The 18,079-nt window shown below is 46.0% G+C and overlaps 1 protein-coding gene across 1 annotated transcript; it reads left to right on the top strand.

Annotated features, from left to right (window-relative positions):
* Positions 1-999: 999 nt before the first annotated feature.
* Positions 1,000-17,619, top strand: LOC116584242 (L-threonine 3-dehydrogenase, mitochondrial). The gene is made up of 9 exons (XM_032332265.1): positions 1,000-1,108; positions 8,922-9,120; positions 11,074-11,116; positions 11,342-11,412; positions 13,111-13,260; positions 13,362-13,534; positions 14,550-14,640; positions 16,266-16,535; positions 17,124-17,619. The coding sequence occupies exons 2-9, from the start codon at positions 8,937-8,939 to the stop codon at positions 17,261-17,263; spliced, it is 1,122 nt and encodes a 373-aa protein (XP_032188156.1). The 5' UTR covers positions 1,000-1,108; positions 8,922-8,936; the 3' UTR covers positions 17,264-17,619.
* Positions 17,620-18,079: the final 460 nt, after the last annotated feature.

The following is an 18,079-nucleotide window of genomic DNA, read 5'->3' as shown; positions in this document are numbered from 1 at the left end:
ACAGATTCTAAATGTTGGAGGAGACCTTTCTTAGAGCCGTTTTCCAAAATCCTGATGTGCTTGAGAATCACTTGGAGATCTTTTAAAATGTAGACCTTGATTCAGTAGATGGGGTGGGGACTGCTTTGTACCCAGACTTTCCATAATCTATGGTTCTCAGCTTTGACAGCACATCGGGATCACTTGAGGGGCTTTAAACAAATACTTAACCCCTCCAAGCCCCCAAACGAGATTCTGATTCATTCCTTCCCAAAACTTCCAGGTGTGTCTAACAGGCAGCGAAGTCTGAGAATCCCTGCCTTAGACCCGCGCTTCTCCAACTTCCGTGCGCCTGAGCATCACCTGGAGGGCTTGTTAAAACAGAGCTCGCTGGGCCCCGCCCGTAGAGATCCTGACTCTGCAGGTCCGGGATGAGGCCCCAGATTTTCACGTCTAACAGGTTCTCACGGGTTGCTGACTCTGCTGGTCCTTGGCCTTGAGGGTCATCTCACTTGACAATGATGTTTCCCATGTGGGAAACCAAGAAGAAATAACTACCACATCTCCAGACTCAGGTTCCTGGGCCATTTCTTCAGCCAATCCTTCCAAATTCCTCTCCTGCGTCCCGCCCTTATCCCCAGGTCCCTGCGGAGCCGCTCAACGCCAGACCGAGCCGGTTCTCGGGAGCACAGAGGGGCCGATTTCCGAGTCGTGAAAGCTGCCTGCAGAGGGGCGCGCACCTTGACGGGGCCCACGCGAAGTCGGGAAGGCTGGCACTGCGGCTGCGGGACACGCTGCGCGCGCGGGACTCTCACGTGCTCCCAGCCGTTCCTTAGTTCTCCACTTTGTCGGTCAGAGGAGGTGGCCTAGACTTGCGGGGAAAGGGTTGCCCAGACAGCCGGGGCCCTCCACCCGGCTCCCCTCGTGACCCGGCTCCTTAGCCGCGGCCCCGGCGGAAGAAAGGGATTGGTGCGCGGAGGGGCGGGTTCGGATGCAGAGACGATAAAGGCGCCGCGCACTGGGCGCGGGCTCGAGTTTCCGCTAGTGGCGCTGGGTTCTCGGGCGGCGCGCTGCTCCCGCTCCCATTCCCGCGCCGCAACGCAGCACCTCTGGGCGCCTCAGTCGGAAGGTAAGTGCGGAGCTCCGGGACGTCACCCCAGCCGCTGTCCCCGGGAGCAGATCCCCGTTTAGGAGCGGAGGCTGATGTCGCGGGCCCCCCTGGCCCCGGCGTGAGCGCGGTCTCCAGCCGTCGCCACGGAGCTGCGAGGCGCGGGGTCGGGGGCGCTGCTTCGGTCCACAGGAGGCGACACCCGGCCCCTTCCACTTTGCTAGGACACCCTCCAACAAGGAATAAGGATAGGCGCGGCCGTTCTAAAACCGGTTTACCCAGTCATCTCCCGGAGAAGATGGGACCCTTCACCCTTTCCACCGAGAGCCGGCTGAGGCCCCGTGTCTTCTTGGGTTCCCTCTCCCCGGCGTCCTCCTCTCGCTCTGCAGAGCCAGACCTCTGAGGCCCTCTGTATCTCCAACTTAGAGCTCTGGGGTATTCCCTAAACTTTTTCTGTCTTTCGGATCATCACTTGACCAGCTCGTTGGTGGAGTCTTTACGTTGAGCAGTTTGCTAAGCGCTCTTCTTATTGCTCTATTAAATGTTCTCATCAATCTAGTGGGGGCAGTCCTATCATTGTCCCCCAAGACTGAGGAACCTTGAGGTTTGGCAGAGGAGCGTACTCAGACTCAACGCAGCGAGAGTGGCGGTGACCTGAGGCCCCTGGGCTTGTCGGGTTACCCCGTGAGGAGAGGCCGGGAGGAACCGCGCGGGAGCGGGGATGGTGGTGCGGAGAAGATGCCCTCAGCGCGGCCACGGGGATGCTTCCTGTTGATCGTACCTCTTGAGGGAGAAGTGTGGCGGTGGTGGAAGGAGGGTTTGAGACTCAGCGAATCCGGTTTCCTACCCCTCTTGGTGTTTAGTACTTGCCTGATTTTGGGCAGGGCAGTTCATCCTGTAAAAGGGAGAAAAAGATCCCAGCTTCAGGAATACGGTGAGGGTTCAGGAAAGCAGGCGTTTCACCCGTGCTCGGTCTTTAGGAAGTGCCTGATTTTTCCTTGGGCCAGTTCTATTAAGAGTACACATTTATTTATTTTTTTAATTTTTTAAAAGATTATTTATTTATTTATTTGACAGATCACAAGTAGGCAGAGAGGCAGGCAGAGAGAGAGGAGGAAGCACGCTCCCCAGTGAGCAGGGAGTCGGATGGGGGGCTCGATCCCAGGATCCTGAGATCATGACCGGAGCCGAAGGCAGAGGCTTTAACTCACTGAGCCCCCAGGCGCCCCAAGAGTACACATTTATTATTTAATGAACCAGAAGATTTAAAGGAGAGACTGCCTTGCAAATGCCTTTTGTAAGGGTTATTGGTCCTTAAAGCAAACTAAGAGGTAGGAGAACCCGTGGGCTTGGGGTGCGGGGCGGGGCGGGGCAGGGGGCGGGGTGCGGTGAACAGAAGGCAGGAATCAGCAGCTTAGTGCGGGAGGGTCTGGTGCCAGGAAATCATCAACTAGGCAAATGGCACCCCTTTCCTGAAAGCAGTTTTACAGAGTGCAGGGTAGGAAGCCCCACTTTGAGGGGTAGGGAATTAAGGTTGAGAGCAACTGACCCCTCCTGCAGACCCCTGAGACTGGAAGAAGAGATGAACAAGAACAGGTTTCAGCAGGTTTATGAGCAGAGTGGGAAGAACAGGTTGGGGAGTTAAGTGGGATAAGGGCTTAGGAGTTTGAATGAGACTAGGGTTTGGTAGGCACCAACTGGACTGTTAGGCTTCTGGAAACAGCATTGATCTCTGTTGGGTGAATTTTCTAGCTCCGCAGCAATGTATGTATGTGCAGACCATTAACTGGGGCTGGAGACTTTTTTAAAAACGTGAGTTTACATGTTTTATTTTAAATTGTGGTTGCAGTCACGTCATGTAAAATTTACCATGTTAACCATTTTTAACACTCAAGTGTACTCAATTGAACACTCCAGTAGTGTTTAAGTATGTTCACGTTACTGTGCAACAGATCTGTAAAACTTTCTCATCTTACAAAACTGAAGCTGTATGCCAGTGAATGAAGCACTGATGGTCCTTCTACGTTATCCCCCACCTCTTGGCAGGTGCCTTTCTACTTCCTTTTTCTATGATTTTCATCACCTTGGATACCTTATATAACTAACACCTAAGAGTGGAATCATATGGTGTTTGGCCTTTGGTAACTGGCTTATTTCACTTGGCATAATGTTCTGAAGGTTTATCCATGCGTAGCCTGTGGCAGGATATCCTTCTTCAAGGCTGAATAATACACTGTTGTGTGTATACACCACATTTTTTTTTTATCCATTCATCTGTCAGTGTTGGATACTTTTACTTTCATTCTTTAGTGCCAGAGATATTAATACATTCTTATTTACTGTCTCCATGACAAGAATGATTAGACCTGGATTTTGGGGTGATCACAAGCCAGTGAGAACATTAAGGGAAATTGATGATGTGCCCTCAGGGAAAAGGCCTATTTTGTTGGCCTTAAATATTTCAAATTGGAGTTTCTTTTAATATCCTGAAACAGGAGGAGGTGAGGTGAGGGCGGTCGCCCCCAGGGTCTGAGTGTCCTGCCTTGTCTCCTTCAGCATGACCCATTGACTCCACAGCAAACCTCTGAGTAATAACGAAAATTCGAAACTGTTTGGGAAATGCAACAATCCACAAGGACATGGGCACAATTATAAAGTTGTGGTGGCAGTGCATGGAGAGATTGATCCTGTTACAGAGATGGTTATGAACTTGGCTGACCTCAAAGAGTATATGGAGGAGGCAATTATGAAGCCCCTCGATCATAAGAATCTGGATCTGGATGTGCCATACTTTGCAGATGTTGTAGGCAGGACAGAAAATGTAGCTGTGTATATCTGGGAAAGCCTCCAGAAATGTCTTCCTCTGGGAGTTCTTTATAAAGTAAAAGTGTATGAAACTGACAATAATATTGTTGAATATTGTTGTCTATAAAGGAGAATGGCTTTTAGGGGTTAATACTGTAGACTAATTTCTTTCCATATTCGAAAAAGGTCTTTATCCTCTTGGACAATTAAGAAATCATCACATACTTGTTACGCCTCCCCATTGTGTTTCCAGAGTGACTGGTTGATTGAAATTGTTGTGTGTGGGGCGCCTGGGTGGCTCAGTGGGTTAAGCCGCTGCCTTCGGCTCAGGTCATGATCTCAGGGTCTTGGGATCGAGTCCCGCATTGGGCTCTCTGCTTGGCAGGGAGCCTGCTTCCTCCTCCTCTTTCTCTCTCTGCCTGCCTCTCTGCCTACTTGTGATCTCTCTATGTCAAATAAATAAATAAAATATTTAAAAAAAAATTGTTGTGTGTAAGACGTGTCGTTAATTCAAATCTGTCTTAAAACATTCTGAGTGACATTTAAAGAATCCTTTATTTATAGATCAAAAATCACTTCATTTTCAGTAAAATGTTGTGGTGTGAAATTTAAAAGTAAAATAAATCCATTTTTGTTTTTCCATTAAAAAATATATATATTCCCAATACAGAATTATTTATCTTCGGAGCAGTCACAGTTGAAATAAGTTTCTCCCCTAAGAAACCAAAGTAATTTTTTTCTGCAAACAGGGGCATTCTGTTTTAGTGTATGTGTGTGTGGTGTAGACAAACCCTTGTTATTTCCTGTTTTCTCCTTCTGGTCTGTTCCACACTGTTTGGTGAGTACTGACATACATCAGTTACTGGTAGGAATTTCTCATAAGAGCTCACAACTTCATGAGAGAGATAGCCATATTGTCTCCTGGCACCTAAGACCAATGTTTCCGGGGGCGTCTGGGTGGCTCAGTGGGTTAAACCTCTGCCTTCGGCTCGGGTCGTGATCCTGGGGTCTTGGGATCGAGCCCCGCTTTGGGCTCTCTGTGAGCAGGCTCTCTCTCTGCCTGCCTCTCTGCCTATTTGTGATCTGTCAAATAAATACAATCTTAAAAAAAAAAAAAGGACTAATGTTTCCAAACTCTGTCTTCTCATCTGACCTACTTCCCCAGGGACCCCATTCTTACAGCAGCATACATTAGAGACCTCAGTATTAACCTCATTGATTCCTTACCTAGCTCTACCATATCCATACTTGATCTCCAAGTCTTCATCTATATCAGTCCCACCCTCTTCATAGTGTCAGTGCTGTCTTAGAGTTCTGTGGTTCGTGCAGAGAGGTAAATGCCAGGAGAATGATGGGAGCAGTGGTACAATAACTACCCTGGAGAGTCCTGGGTCAGGGAGGCACTCCATGATCTCTGGGGAAGAGTTTGTTGAATTGTTTCTTCTTCCCTGCGCAGTTAAAGTAAAGAAGGTGCTTGGGAGAGAAAGTCTGTGGACTATAATCGAGTCTTTAAAGAGGGACTAAGAATCTTTGATGACTTCCCTATATAAATTTAATAGCTAGGTTGGCAAAGCAAATTTTACTTTAGAACAGATCTTCTCAAAATATAACCTGGGGAATCCTGGGCTTCCCAGAGACATTTTGTAGGGTCCTAGAAGTCAAAACATTATACTTCATAGTCTTGATTTGAACACTTTTATAAATTTTTAAATGATATAAAACTATACTAAAGTGAAAGGATATTTATCTATTTTTGTATTGTTGGCTAAACAGGGGGATACTAGATAACTTGATTTTTCTACTCAGAGCTATACCATCCATGTCTATAAATGCTGAAAAAAATGAAACGATCTATCAGAGTTTCCTGAATAATGAAAGGGAGGAATTTACTCCAGAGAACTACATAAGACCTAAAAGTGTGACAGATTTCATCAGTTTTACAGTTGTTAGACATTTACATTCTGTGTCTTACACTGTAGAAAGTTTTTGTATAATATTACAGTGCCAGTAGCATTCTTTTGAGAACAACCATTCAGAGTCCTCTAAAGAAAAATGAACTGAATGACTTAAATGTAGATATGATGAGCTCTTGAGAAGCCAAAAATGATTTGTTATAGCTTTACAAACTAGCAGTGAAAAAGCTATTGAAGCATCTAGCAGGATAGGTTATCAAATTGCAGTGGCTGGAGAAACACAGTAAAGCCTTGTTTGGAGGAAAAAGCATCAAAGGAAATCCTAGTCTTGTCACCTTCTAATACAGAGAAACTTGTCAAATTAAAATTTTAGCTGCAAACATGAAGACTGTGTTAGTATCTTAACAGAAGTGTATTCTGCCTTACAAATGGAAAAATTTGCAGTAGTGGCTGGATTTGTCATTTTGTTTGTGTTCATCTGGTATCAGCACCAAACCAATCATTAGTATCTTTGGTGACTGCTTGGCAGCAAAAGTGATGGGTGCCAAAGTATTTGGTGTAGGATAGCTTTTTTGAAAAGTTTGCCAGATTTACTTAAGAATGCCGTTTATATGACAGTAAAAATGTTAAGTAGTATTAAATCTTGACCCTTCAGGGACCTATCTTTTTAGTATGTCATGTGTTAAAGGGATACACTTGTTCTGTGTTGAGGTGTGATGGCTGTCTTGAGGTAAAGCAGTTGACAGCCCGGAATTTCTGACAATGATGGCAAGAAAAATGAGATACAGTGAGGAAGAAATTGGAGAGCCGTCCACGTGTTAGATAAAGATGGCCATGGCTATAGGAGTGCAGGGCTTCTCCATGTGATGCCAGACCTGAGAGAGAAGTGAGAAGATGCCAAGGTTGAAGTGGGCAGGGAAGCAGATTTTCACAGCGACAGGCACGTGAACTATGAGGAGTTTGTACTCAGATGACAGCAATGTGCAGGTGTTGTGCAGAATGTGTTCAGTGTCTTGTACCAAATTATTTATCTGCCTCTTCTTTGTAACTTATCTGTAAAAGGTTTCCCCCTTGCTGTCCAGAAACATGCACGGATAGTGATTAGGACCTCATTCCTCCCTGTTTTCTTCCCTTATCTTACTGTGGTTGTCCTGAAACCCTCCTTGAGAAGGCCGGTCCAGTCACATGGTGCACATGGCTTCCTCTGGGTAAATCTCAGTCCTTGTGCACACCTCAGCGGAGACGGAGTTGGTCAGATGAAGGAAGATCTGGGTTGTGCCTTTGTTTTAAGCAGTTTTTGTGAGGAAGTGTTGGCATGTTGTAGAAGCGAGGAGCCATAACTCCTCCGTGGAGTATGGACCGAAGGCAATACGTAGTTCAGAGTTGCACTATTGCACAATGGGTATATGCTCCATGTACTCACACGTTATTTTTTTTTGGTACTGCTGGTCCTGTACTAGGACATTTTCTTTTGTTGTTACTTGCTTTTTAAACTTTGTTTAGCCACAGGGGCGCCTGGGTAGCTCAGTAGATTAAAGCCTCTGCCTTTGGCTCAGGTCATTATCCCAGGGTTCTGGGATCGAGCCCCGAGTCGGGCTTTCTGCTCAGCATGGAGCCTTCTTCCTCCCTTCTCTCTCTGCCTGCCTCTCTGCCTACTTGTGATCTCTCTCTCTCTGTCAAATAAATAAAATCTTTAAAAAAAATAAACTTTGTTTAGCCACTTAAAGAAAATTTGCTTATGGCACAATTGGCGTCAAATCCACTCCAAGTTATGTACTTGTATTCCAATAAAAAAAATTACACTTTACTCTATTCCCTCCCCCACCCCCATTCCCCCCAAAAAGAATCAGAGTTCTTACCTGGTCTTGGGTAAAAATGATGGCTGAAAAGATGACTTCCCCAAAGGTCTTATGAGGGACACTTGGGCCTTTCCTATAATGTGGACCAGAGTGGGGGCCCCTTTTCCAGGCCTGATCCCCCGCAGCAAGCCAGAGACGCTCCAGCAGAAGGCTCTCTTTTGCTTGTTTGGCAAAGTTAGCTGGGAGGGAAGGCTGTAGGGGCTTTGAATGCTGTGTATTAGTGTTCTCTCCTCAAGGTACTGAGTTGAATGTGGGAGAAGGCTAAGTTCAGATCTTAAAGGGTCTTGAACTATAGTTTACAAAGATAAGATGGTTAGATCTGGTGAGCTCGATGGAAGGGTGTGGGTCACTGGAGTTGGCTCTGAAGCTTCCTCTGTCAACTCTGTTGGAAATCTTACTGTGGAAGGCACAGGGCCATGTGCAGAGTGCAGAAGGCCTGACTTTAGAGGGTGGGAAGCAGCAGAGCCTGCTGTGTGGCTCTGATTTACTCTTGGGACACACTTGTCTGGGTGCTGGGGCAGAAGGTTGGGGGGGGCGTGTGTGAAAGCCCTGCCTGCACCTCCAGTCGCAAGCCTTGTGCAGTTGGACCGTCTTGATCTCTTAAGGCCAGAACTGATTTCATGGTCTGTAACCAATAAAACTGGTGAGGAAGAGGAGGGGGACTAAAATGTTCATGGTCTGGAAGGAAAGGAGAAAACAGCTCTTCCAGAAGATCCTTTTGAAAGGAGAGGGCAGCAAAACAAAGGGGTCACAGCTTACCGAATGTCACCGAGCGCCTTTTTCTTTTAACCATCTGCTTTCCTAGTCTGGTTCACTCTAAGGATAATATCTGAATATATGCACAAGATGGACAGGGCACTAAGTTATTTAATCTGGGATCTGTCTGTGCCTTCCGGTGGTGCATGGACAGACTGCGGCCAGCTCTAAGGATGTGAAGGCTTCGTTGGGATGCACTGACGTGGTGTTTCCAGGTCCATGCACGGTCCCCTCCACAGTAACCGTTAGATGCAGGCGATGTCAGCATTGTGCAGTGTCAGTTCTAAATCTCTGCCTGGCTTTTGTCTGCCTGCCGGGTTTGATCCCCTTTTTATAGAGCCCAGCTCGCAGGAGGCTCTTGACAGGCTTCCCGTTGGCCCACTCAGCAGTCTCTTTAGTTCAGTTCGGGAGTCCAATCCACGTTGTGCCCGTGAGCTTGTGTTCAGAGGGGTCGGGAGCATAAAAGGTTGTGTAATGAACTCTGCTCCTTTTTAATTGCAGGGTGTTTGCAGGGAAATGCTGGTCACTAGGATGCTGCGGCAGGTCGTGGGCCAGATGCTGGGGAGCCCAGCCTGTGGCTGCTGGACAGCTGCCGCGCCGCTCCGGTTTCTGGGCACCTCCCCTCGGCAGATTCCAGCAGATGCCAACTTCCACTCTGCCTCCTTCTCTGGAACAGACCAGCCACGTGTCCTAATTACAGGTTGGGCTTTTTTTTTTTTTCCTTCTTTATTCCACATTTGCAACTTGATGATTCTCCTCCTCCTCCCCCCCCCCTTTTTTTTTCCTTTGCTCTTTCTGGATGGCTTTGGAAGGGCTACCATGCCACCAGCTAACATGTATTCATCAGAAATAACCTTTTCCACGATTGGCTTCCTCCAGAATGGCAAGCCCGAAATCCTTTTTCTGTCACTGTTGCCAGTGCTTTCTTTGCATGTTGTGATTTTTTATTGTCTGAAGGTTGGCTCTAGGAAACGGAGGGCCAGGAAGCTGCTGTGTGGCTGAGATCACCTGGGGCGAGGGCTGCCGGGGAGCAAATGTGCAGGGGCTACAGTGTGGGTGGTGCCTCAGGCGCATCTTTTCTTGACTGACCTCCTCAACCCAAACTCTACATCATCTACGCCCAGCAGCTGTTGCCTGTTTGTGTGTGGGAGACATGTTAGGGCCTGCCTGAGGAACCCATCTCCACCATCTTGGAAAGTTGTTATTCTCACTGTCGCCAGACTTGCTCCCTGTGCTCCTTACCTCCTGCCCACCCAGCCCTTGATGCTATGTCCTCGTCATTCCAAGCTTCACCTGGCACTCCAGGTCCTTCCAGTCAACACAAGCCCACCTCTGATGTGGTGGACACACTTTATTTCCTTCTTCCCACCATGCCCTTGGCTTCTTACATTCCTCACAGTGTGTGTGTGTTTCTTTCACTTCCGCCTCCTCCTCTCCGGCTGGAAATGGACTTCAGGTGTAATCACTTCCCCCTTATACTGTCCTCCCTGGTTTGCCCCACTTATCTGGTGCTAGTTTGCTCCCTCCCTCCACCACCAGCAGAGCATCTTCTGTGGTGGTGTCAGTGGGCCTGGTGGAAGTCCCATGGTAATAAGCACTTACAGGAAATCCCACTTTCTGTATCTCCCTGCCTCGTTTACCTCTCTCAGATGAAATTTGCAGTTCCATTCCCCCAGCTGTAGCTCACCCATTTCAATCAGCGGCATTTTTTTAAAAAGATTTTATTTATTTGTCAGAGAGAGAGCGCGTGCGTGTGCGCATGCACAAGCAGGGGGAGGGACAAAGGAGGGGAAGAAGCAGGCTCCCCGCTGAGCAAGCAGCCCAGTGGGATGTGGGGCTTGATCCCAGAATCCTGGGATCATGACTTTAGCCAAAGGCTGACGCTTAACCAACTAAGCCACCCAGGCATCCCTCTCAGTGGCTTTTTTTTTTTTTTAAGATTTTATTAATTTATTTGAGCAGAGAGCCCAATGTGGGACTCGATCTCAGGACCCTGAGATCATGACCTGAGCCGAAGGCAGAGGCTTAACCCAGTGAGTCACCCAGGCACCTCGCTCAGCAGCATTTTTAAGCCTCTAAATTAGGAACCTCTAATTTTAATTTTTAAACATTAAAAAAAAAATTAGTTTTCTTCATGGCTCCTTGTCAATTCAGTTGTCTTCCCTTTTCTTGAATGATTTCCTGGTTTGTCCCCCTTTTCCCCTCTTGCACCCCAGCCCAGTCCTAATGGGGGATGGGCTTCTTGATAATCCTTCCAGAGGCTGATCTCAAATTTTCTGTTTGGCTTTTGAGTGTTTTGGCTCCTGTTGCATTCAGGCTTCAGAACCTATCAAATAATGAGGGCAGGTCTGAGAGGAATTCCTGACTTAAGGAGCTAGGAGGTTATCCTGCTTTCTTGTGATTTTTTTCTCTTTCTGCGCCGTTGCTTCCTGTCAGCCACCCAATGCTAGAAAGAGTTTTGTCTCTGCAACTAATATTACCCGTATCGATCTCTGTCCTCGTGTGAAGGATGTAACTTAGTTTTATCAGGTCAGACTGGGCCTTTCCCTAATTAGCTGAGATTGCCCTACAGTCTTATTCTGTTACTATGTTCTGGGAATAAATGAACTGGTAAGATTTGAATTAAAGTTCCACTTTTTTCTTCTTCATCTAGGGGGTCTTGGCCAGCTTGGAGTAGGGCTTGCTAACTTTTTGAGGTAAGAGCCCAAAAAGCTGAAATTGAAAATCTGAGTTCTTTAGTATGTACAACTTGTCTTTGGCAACATATAATCATTTTATTTTGTTCTTCATATCATAGACATGTAGCAGGTCTGTGGCTCATCGTCTCCCCCACTGGTCCTTTGCCCTATTTGAAAGCGCATTTTCATTGGCCCAGTTCTATCCTAGATGTACCAAGTCACGTGTTTTGCTCTTCCCTACAGGAAACGATTTGGGAAGGACAATGTGATTTTGTCTGACATAAGGAAACCCCCCGATCACATCTTCCACAGTGGTAAGAGATCAAGATGCCTTGTTTTGTTTCATCTTTGATTTTCAAAATGTAGTTAGAGAGACGGCTCATGGGATCAGTGTGTGCAGCTCATAACCAGACTTGTGATGAAAAGAAAGGTGTTATTGAGGCCCAGTTGTGTGACTTTTAAAAATTCCCTATTTGGGGGGCGCCTGGGTGGCTCAGTGGGTTAAAGCCTCTGCTTTCGGCTCAGGTCATGATCCCAGGAGCCTGGGATCAAGCCCCACATCGGGCTCTCTGCTCAGCGGGGAGCCTGCTTCCCTTCCTCTCTCTCTGTCTGCCTCTCTGCCTAATCTCTGTCTGTCATATAAATAAATACAAAAAAAAATTCCTATTTGGGGGCACCTGGGTGGCTCAGTGGGTTAAGTGCCCAATTCCTGATTTCAGCTCCAGTCACGAGATCAGCATGGTAAGATTGAGCCGCATGTCTGGCTCCATGCTGGGTGTGGAGCTGACTTGGGATTCTCTCTCTCCCTTTCATTCTGTGCCTCATCCCCTAACTCACTATCTCTTTAAAAAAACAAACAAACAAACAAAAACCCACATTCCTAATATGATCCCTCGTAATTTTGTGAAATGTCTGCAGTTAATGCTGCTTCTTGTTAAGAGTTACAAGAACAGGAGAACTCTTTCAAACTTGAAGTAAAGTTTGGGGATGATATCTTTGTGCATTATTTTGGATAGTATCTTTGGAATAAAAACTTTGATTCCTGCCTTTTTGAGTCTTTAATTTCTTTGCTCAGAGGGAAAACAAAAATCAAGTTCTGTAATGAGAAAAAAGAACTCTAAAACTTTGGAGAAATTAATCCTCCTATTTCAACATAGATTTGCTCTTTAAAAAAAGATGATGATGATGATTTATTTATTTATTTATTTATTTTAGCAAGAGGGAGAGAGAGAGAGAATCCCAACAGAGACTCTCCGTGCTAAGCACAGAGCCGAACACAGGGCTTGATCTCACAGCCCTAAGATCATGACCTGAGGTGAAATCAAGAGTTGGGCCCCAACATAAATTTGCTCTTAAACTGCTGCGCACACACACAAACACTGCAAAGTCCTCAAGTTTTTTCCTACCTTAGAAACATGTTTGTAAGGTCTCCAGGTCCTTCCTGGTACTTTGCTGTAAGTGGGGAAAGCTGCCACCGAACTAGCCTGGCTCTCCCTAGCTCATGCCTGTGGTTCTTCTACACCAAGTTGTATGTTCTTTTAGAAACCCACTTCTCTAGCCTTTTTAAAATGGGTAACTTTTCCGCAGAGTGAAATTACCGTGCCTGTAGGGGGACTATTAATAGCACCAACTCAGGAGCCAGATGCCTGGTTGTGACACCCCCCCCCCCCCCCGTTCTCACACTCACTCTGATCCTGGCTAGTTTTTCTCCGTGCCTCAGTTTCCCTCCCGGTCAGATCTATCTTCCTGAATGGCTCTATGAGAGCTAAGTATACAGAAAGGCCTTGGACAGCGAGTGGCAAGTTTAAGCTCTTCATGAGCGGGAGCTCCTGTTACCTGGGGGGTGGCTGGGGTTTGTTCTTTCGTAAGCAAAATGCTGCACAGCGTCCAATGAGCCAGCCATCCAGTTGACCCTAATGGAGTTCACGAGCCAACTGGTGTTGGGGGGAAGGTCCCCTTGGCTTTTTAAACCCCTAACTTGTGCTTCTCTGGTTTTGTTGTGTTCCTTGTAGGCCCGTTTATTTATTCCGACATTCTGGATTACAAGAATCTTCGGGAGATCGTGGTAAACAATCGCATCACCTGGTTGCTTCATTATAGCGCTCTGCTCAGTGCGGTCGGGGAAGCAAATGTGTCCTTGGCCAGGGCCGTCAATATCACTGGTAAGTTTCTGGGTCTTGCCCAGGATGGCTGATTTGCCAGCTCTTCCAGTTCTTCTGCAGGAGATTTTTGAGACAGTGGTCGTCATGTCTGTTCCTTGCAGGATTGCATAACGTCCTGGATGTCGCCGCAGAGCACAGTTTGCGATTGTTTGTGCCTAGCACGATCGGAGCTTTTGGCCCTACTTCTCCCCGGAATCCAACTCCCGATCTCTGTGTGCAGAGGCCCAGGACCATCTACGGGGTGTCCAAGGTCCACGCCGAGCTCATGGGAGAAGTAAGCCTTGCTTGGCAAGATGACGCACGTTGCCTTTTCTGTTCTCTTTGCCTCATACACTAGCTGACTCATCCTTGGAGGGGACGTTTACCTCTACCCCCACCCCCGCCCAGCCCCCAGAAGTGCTCCCAAACTGATTGTGTTTGCCAAGTGGCAGGAACTGAATGCTCCAGAAGAGCTCCTTAGCCCTTGGCCCCTCGATGGCACCCTCTTCTTAATTTGCTATCTGTCTTACTGGTACTGCTCCGTTCTGTCAGGCTCCCAGTATTGGCAGTAATGGGATGTGATTTTTGAACACTGTGTTAAGGAGAAGGTCAAAGGACTTTTGTTCTTTTTTTTTTTTTTTTTAATATTCTTTGTCTTTAAAACTCTGTGCTAATGGAAGCCTGGGTGACTCAGTTGGTTAAGCCTCTGCCTTTGGCTCGGGTCATGATCCCAGGGTCCTGGGATCAAATCCCACATTGGGCTCCCTACTCAGTGGGGAGCCTGCTTCTCCCTCTCCTGCTCCCCCTGCTCATGCTGTCGCTCTCATTCTCTCTCAAATAAAATAAAATTTAAAAACTTAAAAAAAAAAAACTCTAGGACATGTGTGAGTGGTGTCTGCTCCTTTAGCTGAGGTATCAGGCATTGCCCTCCTCCCCCACAGCCCTCCCCTGAGCTCTGTGCCATTCTGCACTACAGGAACACGCTCCCGGAGGATCGTTTCGGGTGTCGAGCAGTGACTCTCTTCCAAAGAAGAGCTGACAATCAGCGCAGGCTGATTTGTTATTGACCGTGTTGATATATCACCAGAGTGATTTTTTTGAAAGTGAAAGCGGAAGGGTTACTTGTTAAAGAAAAGTGAGTGGCCCTTAGAAATTCTAGTCTCGCTTCCTTTAGGAATATTTCAGTAGAACTGCATGGAAAGATATTCTGCTCCATCCCCCACCCCCCAAGAAAGAGCTCTTCTTTTCTTTGCATTTGCTCTGTCTGGTTTAAAGCATTTGTTTTAACGTTGCTTTTCTCTTTTTTGTAGTATTACCATTACCGTTACGGGTTAGATTTCCGATGCTTGAGATATCCTGGAATTATTTCAGCAGACTCCCAGCCTGGAGGAGGAACAACAGGTAAGTGCTGTTTTCCGTTTTTGCCCTAAGTAAGATAGGCTTTCTACGTGCCCTGAAGAGCAGCAAGGGACCAGCTCTCTTTTTAGCTGTGTGCTGACCCCGAGTTTCTGCGCCCTCTCTGGCACGCGCATCTGAGAAGCTCATGGAATCCCATTGACTTGAACGTGTTAAGGGCAGCTCATGCTGGTGTTGCAAATCCAGCCCGCGATTAGCTATCCCCAGTGCTAGAATCAAACAGGTAATATTCGAGAACAAATTTGTCATGTCGAATTTGTAATGCAGGAGAACACCAAATAGGAAATGGCCTCTTTCTTTGAATCCAGCCTTTGTTTCTTAATGCAGAGAACTCCGTGAAAATGGACTATATGTATGCATTGCATGTTGTTAAAGGAGCATAAGTGTTGTTCTTGTCATTGTTGTTGTTGTTATTTTTATTGTTATGAGTTTGAACTCCAGCATGCATTATGTTCAGTAACTCCCATATTAGAAATCCTTCCCATAGGAGGGGCTCTGAGATATAATATAAAAGCTAAGCCTTGGGACACATGGGTGGCTCGGTCTGTTAAGCGTCTGCCTTATGCTCAGGTTATGATCCTAAGGTCCTGGGATTGAGTACCACGCTGGGCTTCTTGCTCATGGGGAAGCCTGCTTCTCCCTCTACCTGCTGCTCCCCCTGCTTGTGCTTGCTTGCTCTTTCTTTCTCTGACAAATAAATGAATAAAATCTTTAAAAAAATAATAAAATATAAACCTTGGCAAAATCTGAGAGATTTTAAATTTATTTTATTTACTTATTTACTTATTTGAAAGAGAGAGAGAGAGCACAAGCAGGAGGAGTGACAGGCAGAGGGAGAAACAGGCTCCCCGCTGAGCAAAGAGCCCTATGTGGGAATTGATCCCAGGACCCTTACGACCGACCTCAGCTGAAGACAGATGCTTAACCAACTGAACCACCCAGGCATCCCCAGCTGAAGACAGATGCTTAACCAACTGAACCACCCAGGCATCCCCAAATCTGAGGGATTTTAAAGGAGATTTTTGTTGGGGTTACTTTTTAAAAAGCTTTTTGCCTTAATACAATACTCTCCAATTATGCACTGGGAATCCCTCAGGATCTTTGTTTTTTTCCAAGGGGTCCAAGAGGTCAAAACTCTTTCCGTATCAATATGAAGCTGTCATTTGCCTTCTTTTCATTCTCCTTTACAAATGCACTGTGGAGTTTTCTAGAGACTGTGTGTGTGACGGCCTAGTGGGCTGAACACACAAGGCAACCGGAGACTCCAGCTTTCTGTTATTGAGCCAGGCAACAAGACATGGTCAAAATGTAAAACATGCCATTCTTTTCACTAAGCCTTCTTTTGTTTGAAAAATACATTCTTCTTCATATACAATATCATATATATGACTATGTGATGGGTTTATTATTATCATTTTAAGATGTAGCAGTATTTTTTAAATGCTCCGTTACTTTCTGGTTTAGTAGATATTGATGCAACCCACACTCCTAAGACCTCTTTGGGGGTCCTCAGTGATGCTGAGGAGCATAAAGAGCCTAAGGTGTAACCATTGACCTAACGCATTCATCATTTTGTTATAAGACGACTCACAGACAGGATTCTCTTTCAGATTATGCAGTCCAGATCTTCCACGATGCCCTAAAGAATGGCAAATTTGAGTGCAACCTGAAACCCAGCACGAGGCTCCCAATGATGTATATTGATGACTGCCTCAGGGCCACTCTGGAAGTCATGGAGGCCCCGGCAGAGTCCCTCTCCATGAGGACCTACAATGTCAATGCCATGAGCTTCACCCCTGAGGACCTGGCCCAGGAGGTTCTCAAGCACATACCAGAATTCCAGATCACGTACAACGTGGATTCTGTTAGACAGGCCATAGGTGGGTATATCATTTCAACTCTCCTCAAAATCTAAGTGAAGCTTTAGTTGGCACTGTGAGTCCCTTGAGGACATAAAGCATGGAGAATAAGGAGGTTCTGGACACATTCTGAAGAAGAAGCTGTTGTTGAGACAACAGATGCTGCACTTTGGGGCACTGATATCTAACGGGGTGGAATCATCCTATTCCAAATAAATAGCTTTTCAGCATTTCACCATTTTATTGTTGAAACATAAAACCAGCCAACAGCATAAGAAAATGTCCATGGGTTTTCTGATGCTGTGATTGCCGCTGTGGCCTTGAGCACTGCTGGAGTAGAAGATTGCTGCCCTACACATCCATGGGAGATTTTAATAGTGAGTCACAATCCCCAGTGCCTGATCGTGGGCATGTAATAGAATCTTCTGATCTAAGAGGGTGGCTATATATGTGCATAATGGCCACTTTGGTCTCCTTGGAGGAGGAATTTCGGAGGGTGAATTTCTTTTGTGGCATTTTGTATGGTAGACCTTTATATAAAATGTGCTAGACATTTTTGCAAGTCCACAGTCTGAGTAATTCAAGCTTCTCTTCCATGTCTTTTCCTAGCGGATAGTTGGCCGATGAACTTTGATGACAGCAATGCTCGGAAGGACTGGGGGTGGAAACACGAATTTGATCTTCCAGAGTTGGTGACAACGATGTTGAACTTCCATGGTTCTGATACTAGAGTTGCCCATGCTAACTGAGGGAATTGGAAAGGAGAGCTCACGTGTACTGGACCACTGTCCAAGGAAAACCATAATGACCCCAAGGAAACTATATTATCTGGAATAGAAGGACTAATTGGATGAGACTTTGGCAGCTCATATTGAACTGCCAGATTGGAAAATTAAGTTGGCTTTTGCATTTTCAAAATGCTATAGGCTTGGTGGTAGGACTTCTAAACCTTTGCTGTTTGCCTAAACTTGCCCAAACACACATATCACAGAACAAAGACTTCAGTCAGAATAATTGCCATTTCCTTAATTCAGATGAATTAAGCATTTTGGAGAAGGTGGATGTATGTGATGTTTGTCTTGAATTAAATTTAATTTAAATATCACTCCTAAGACTCCATTATTCTCTTGACTAGAGACCAAAGATTACATTTTAAGGACTTTCAAAGATGATCTCCTAATTTAAATACTATCCCATCAGAACATAAATGTTTGCTGTATAATCCCATGTTCATAATGATCAAGAGATCTTAAAACATTTTTTTCAAAAATTATTACTTCTAATTTACTTTTCTGTAAAAAGATGTATCTGTAGAAAATGAAGAATATCAAAGACAATCTGGCTAGTAATGGAGAGCACCTCTTATTTGGATTACCTTCCTGTTGGTGAGCTGAGTCTTGATTACCAGGACGTTAATTCTCTTCCCTGGCCATGTCTGACTCCTAGAGGAGCTTATGTAAATATGCAGGTGTCTGGGCTCCTCCCTTTCAGGTTGACTCAACAAATGGGGATGAGAATCTCCAAATGCCACTTGGTTATTCTGTTCCAGCCACAGCCCACTGGAA

Source organism: Mustela erminea, chromosome 2 (assembly GCF_009829155.1).
Source record: "Mustela erminea isolate mMusErm1 chromosome 2, mMusErm1.Pri, whole genome shotgun sequence".
In the NCBI taxonomy this organism is placed as follows: Eukaryota; Metazoa; Chordata; class Mammalia; order Carnivora; family Mustelidae; genus Mustela; species Mustela erminea.
Note: the sequence above shows the minus strand (reverse complement) of the source record. Positions and strands in the feature narration are given on the sequence as shown.

Coding starts and splice junctions, on each gene's coding strand:
- LOC116584242 (XM_032332265.1), top strand. CDS start 8,937: ATGCTGGTCACTAGGATGCTGCGGCAGGTCGTGGGCCAGATGCTGGGG. Junction 13,535..14,549: donor ACGCCGAGCTCATGGGAGAA/GTAAGCCTTGCT, acceptor TCTTTTTTGTAG/TATTACCATTACCGTTACGG. Junction 14,641..16,265: donor GCCTGGAGGAGGAACAACAG/GTAAGTGCTGTT, acceptor ATTCTCTTTCAG/ATTATGCAGTCCAGATCTTC.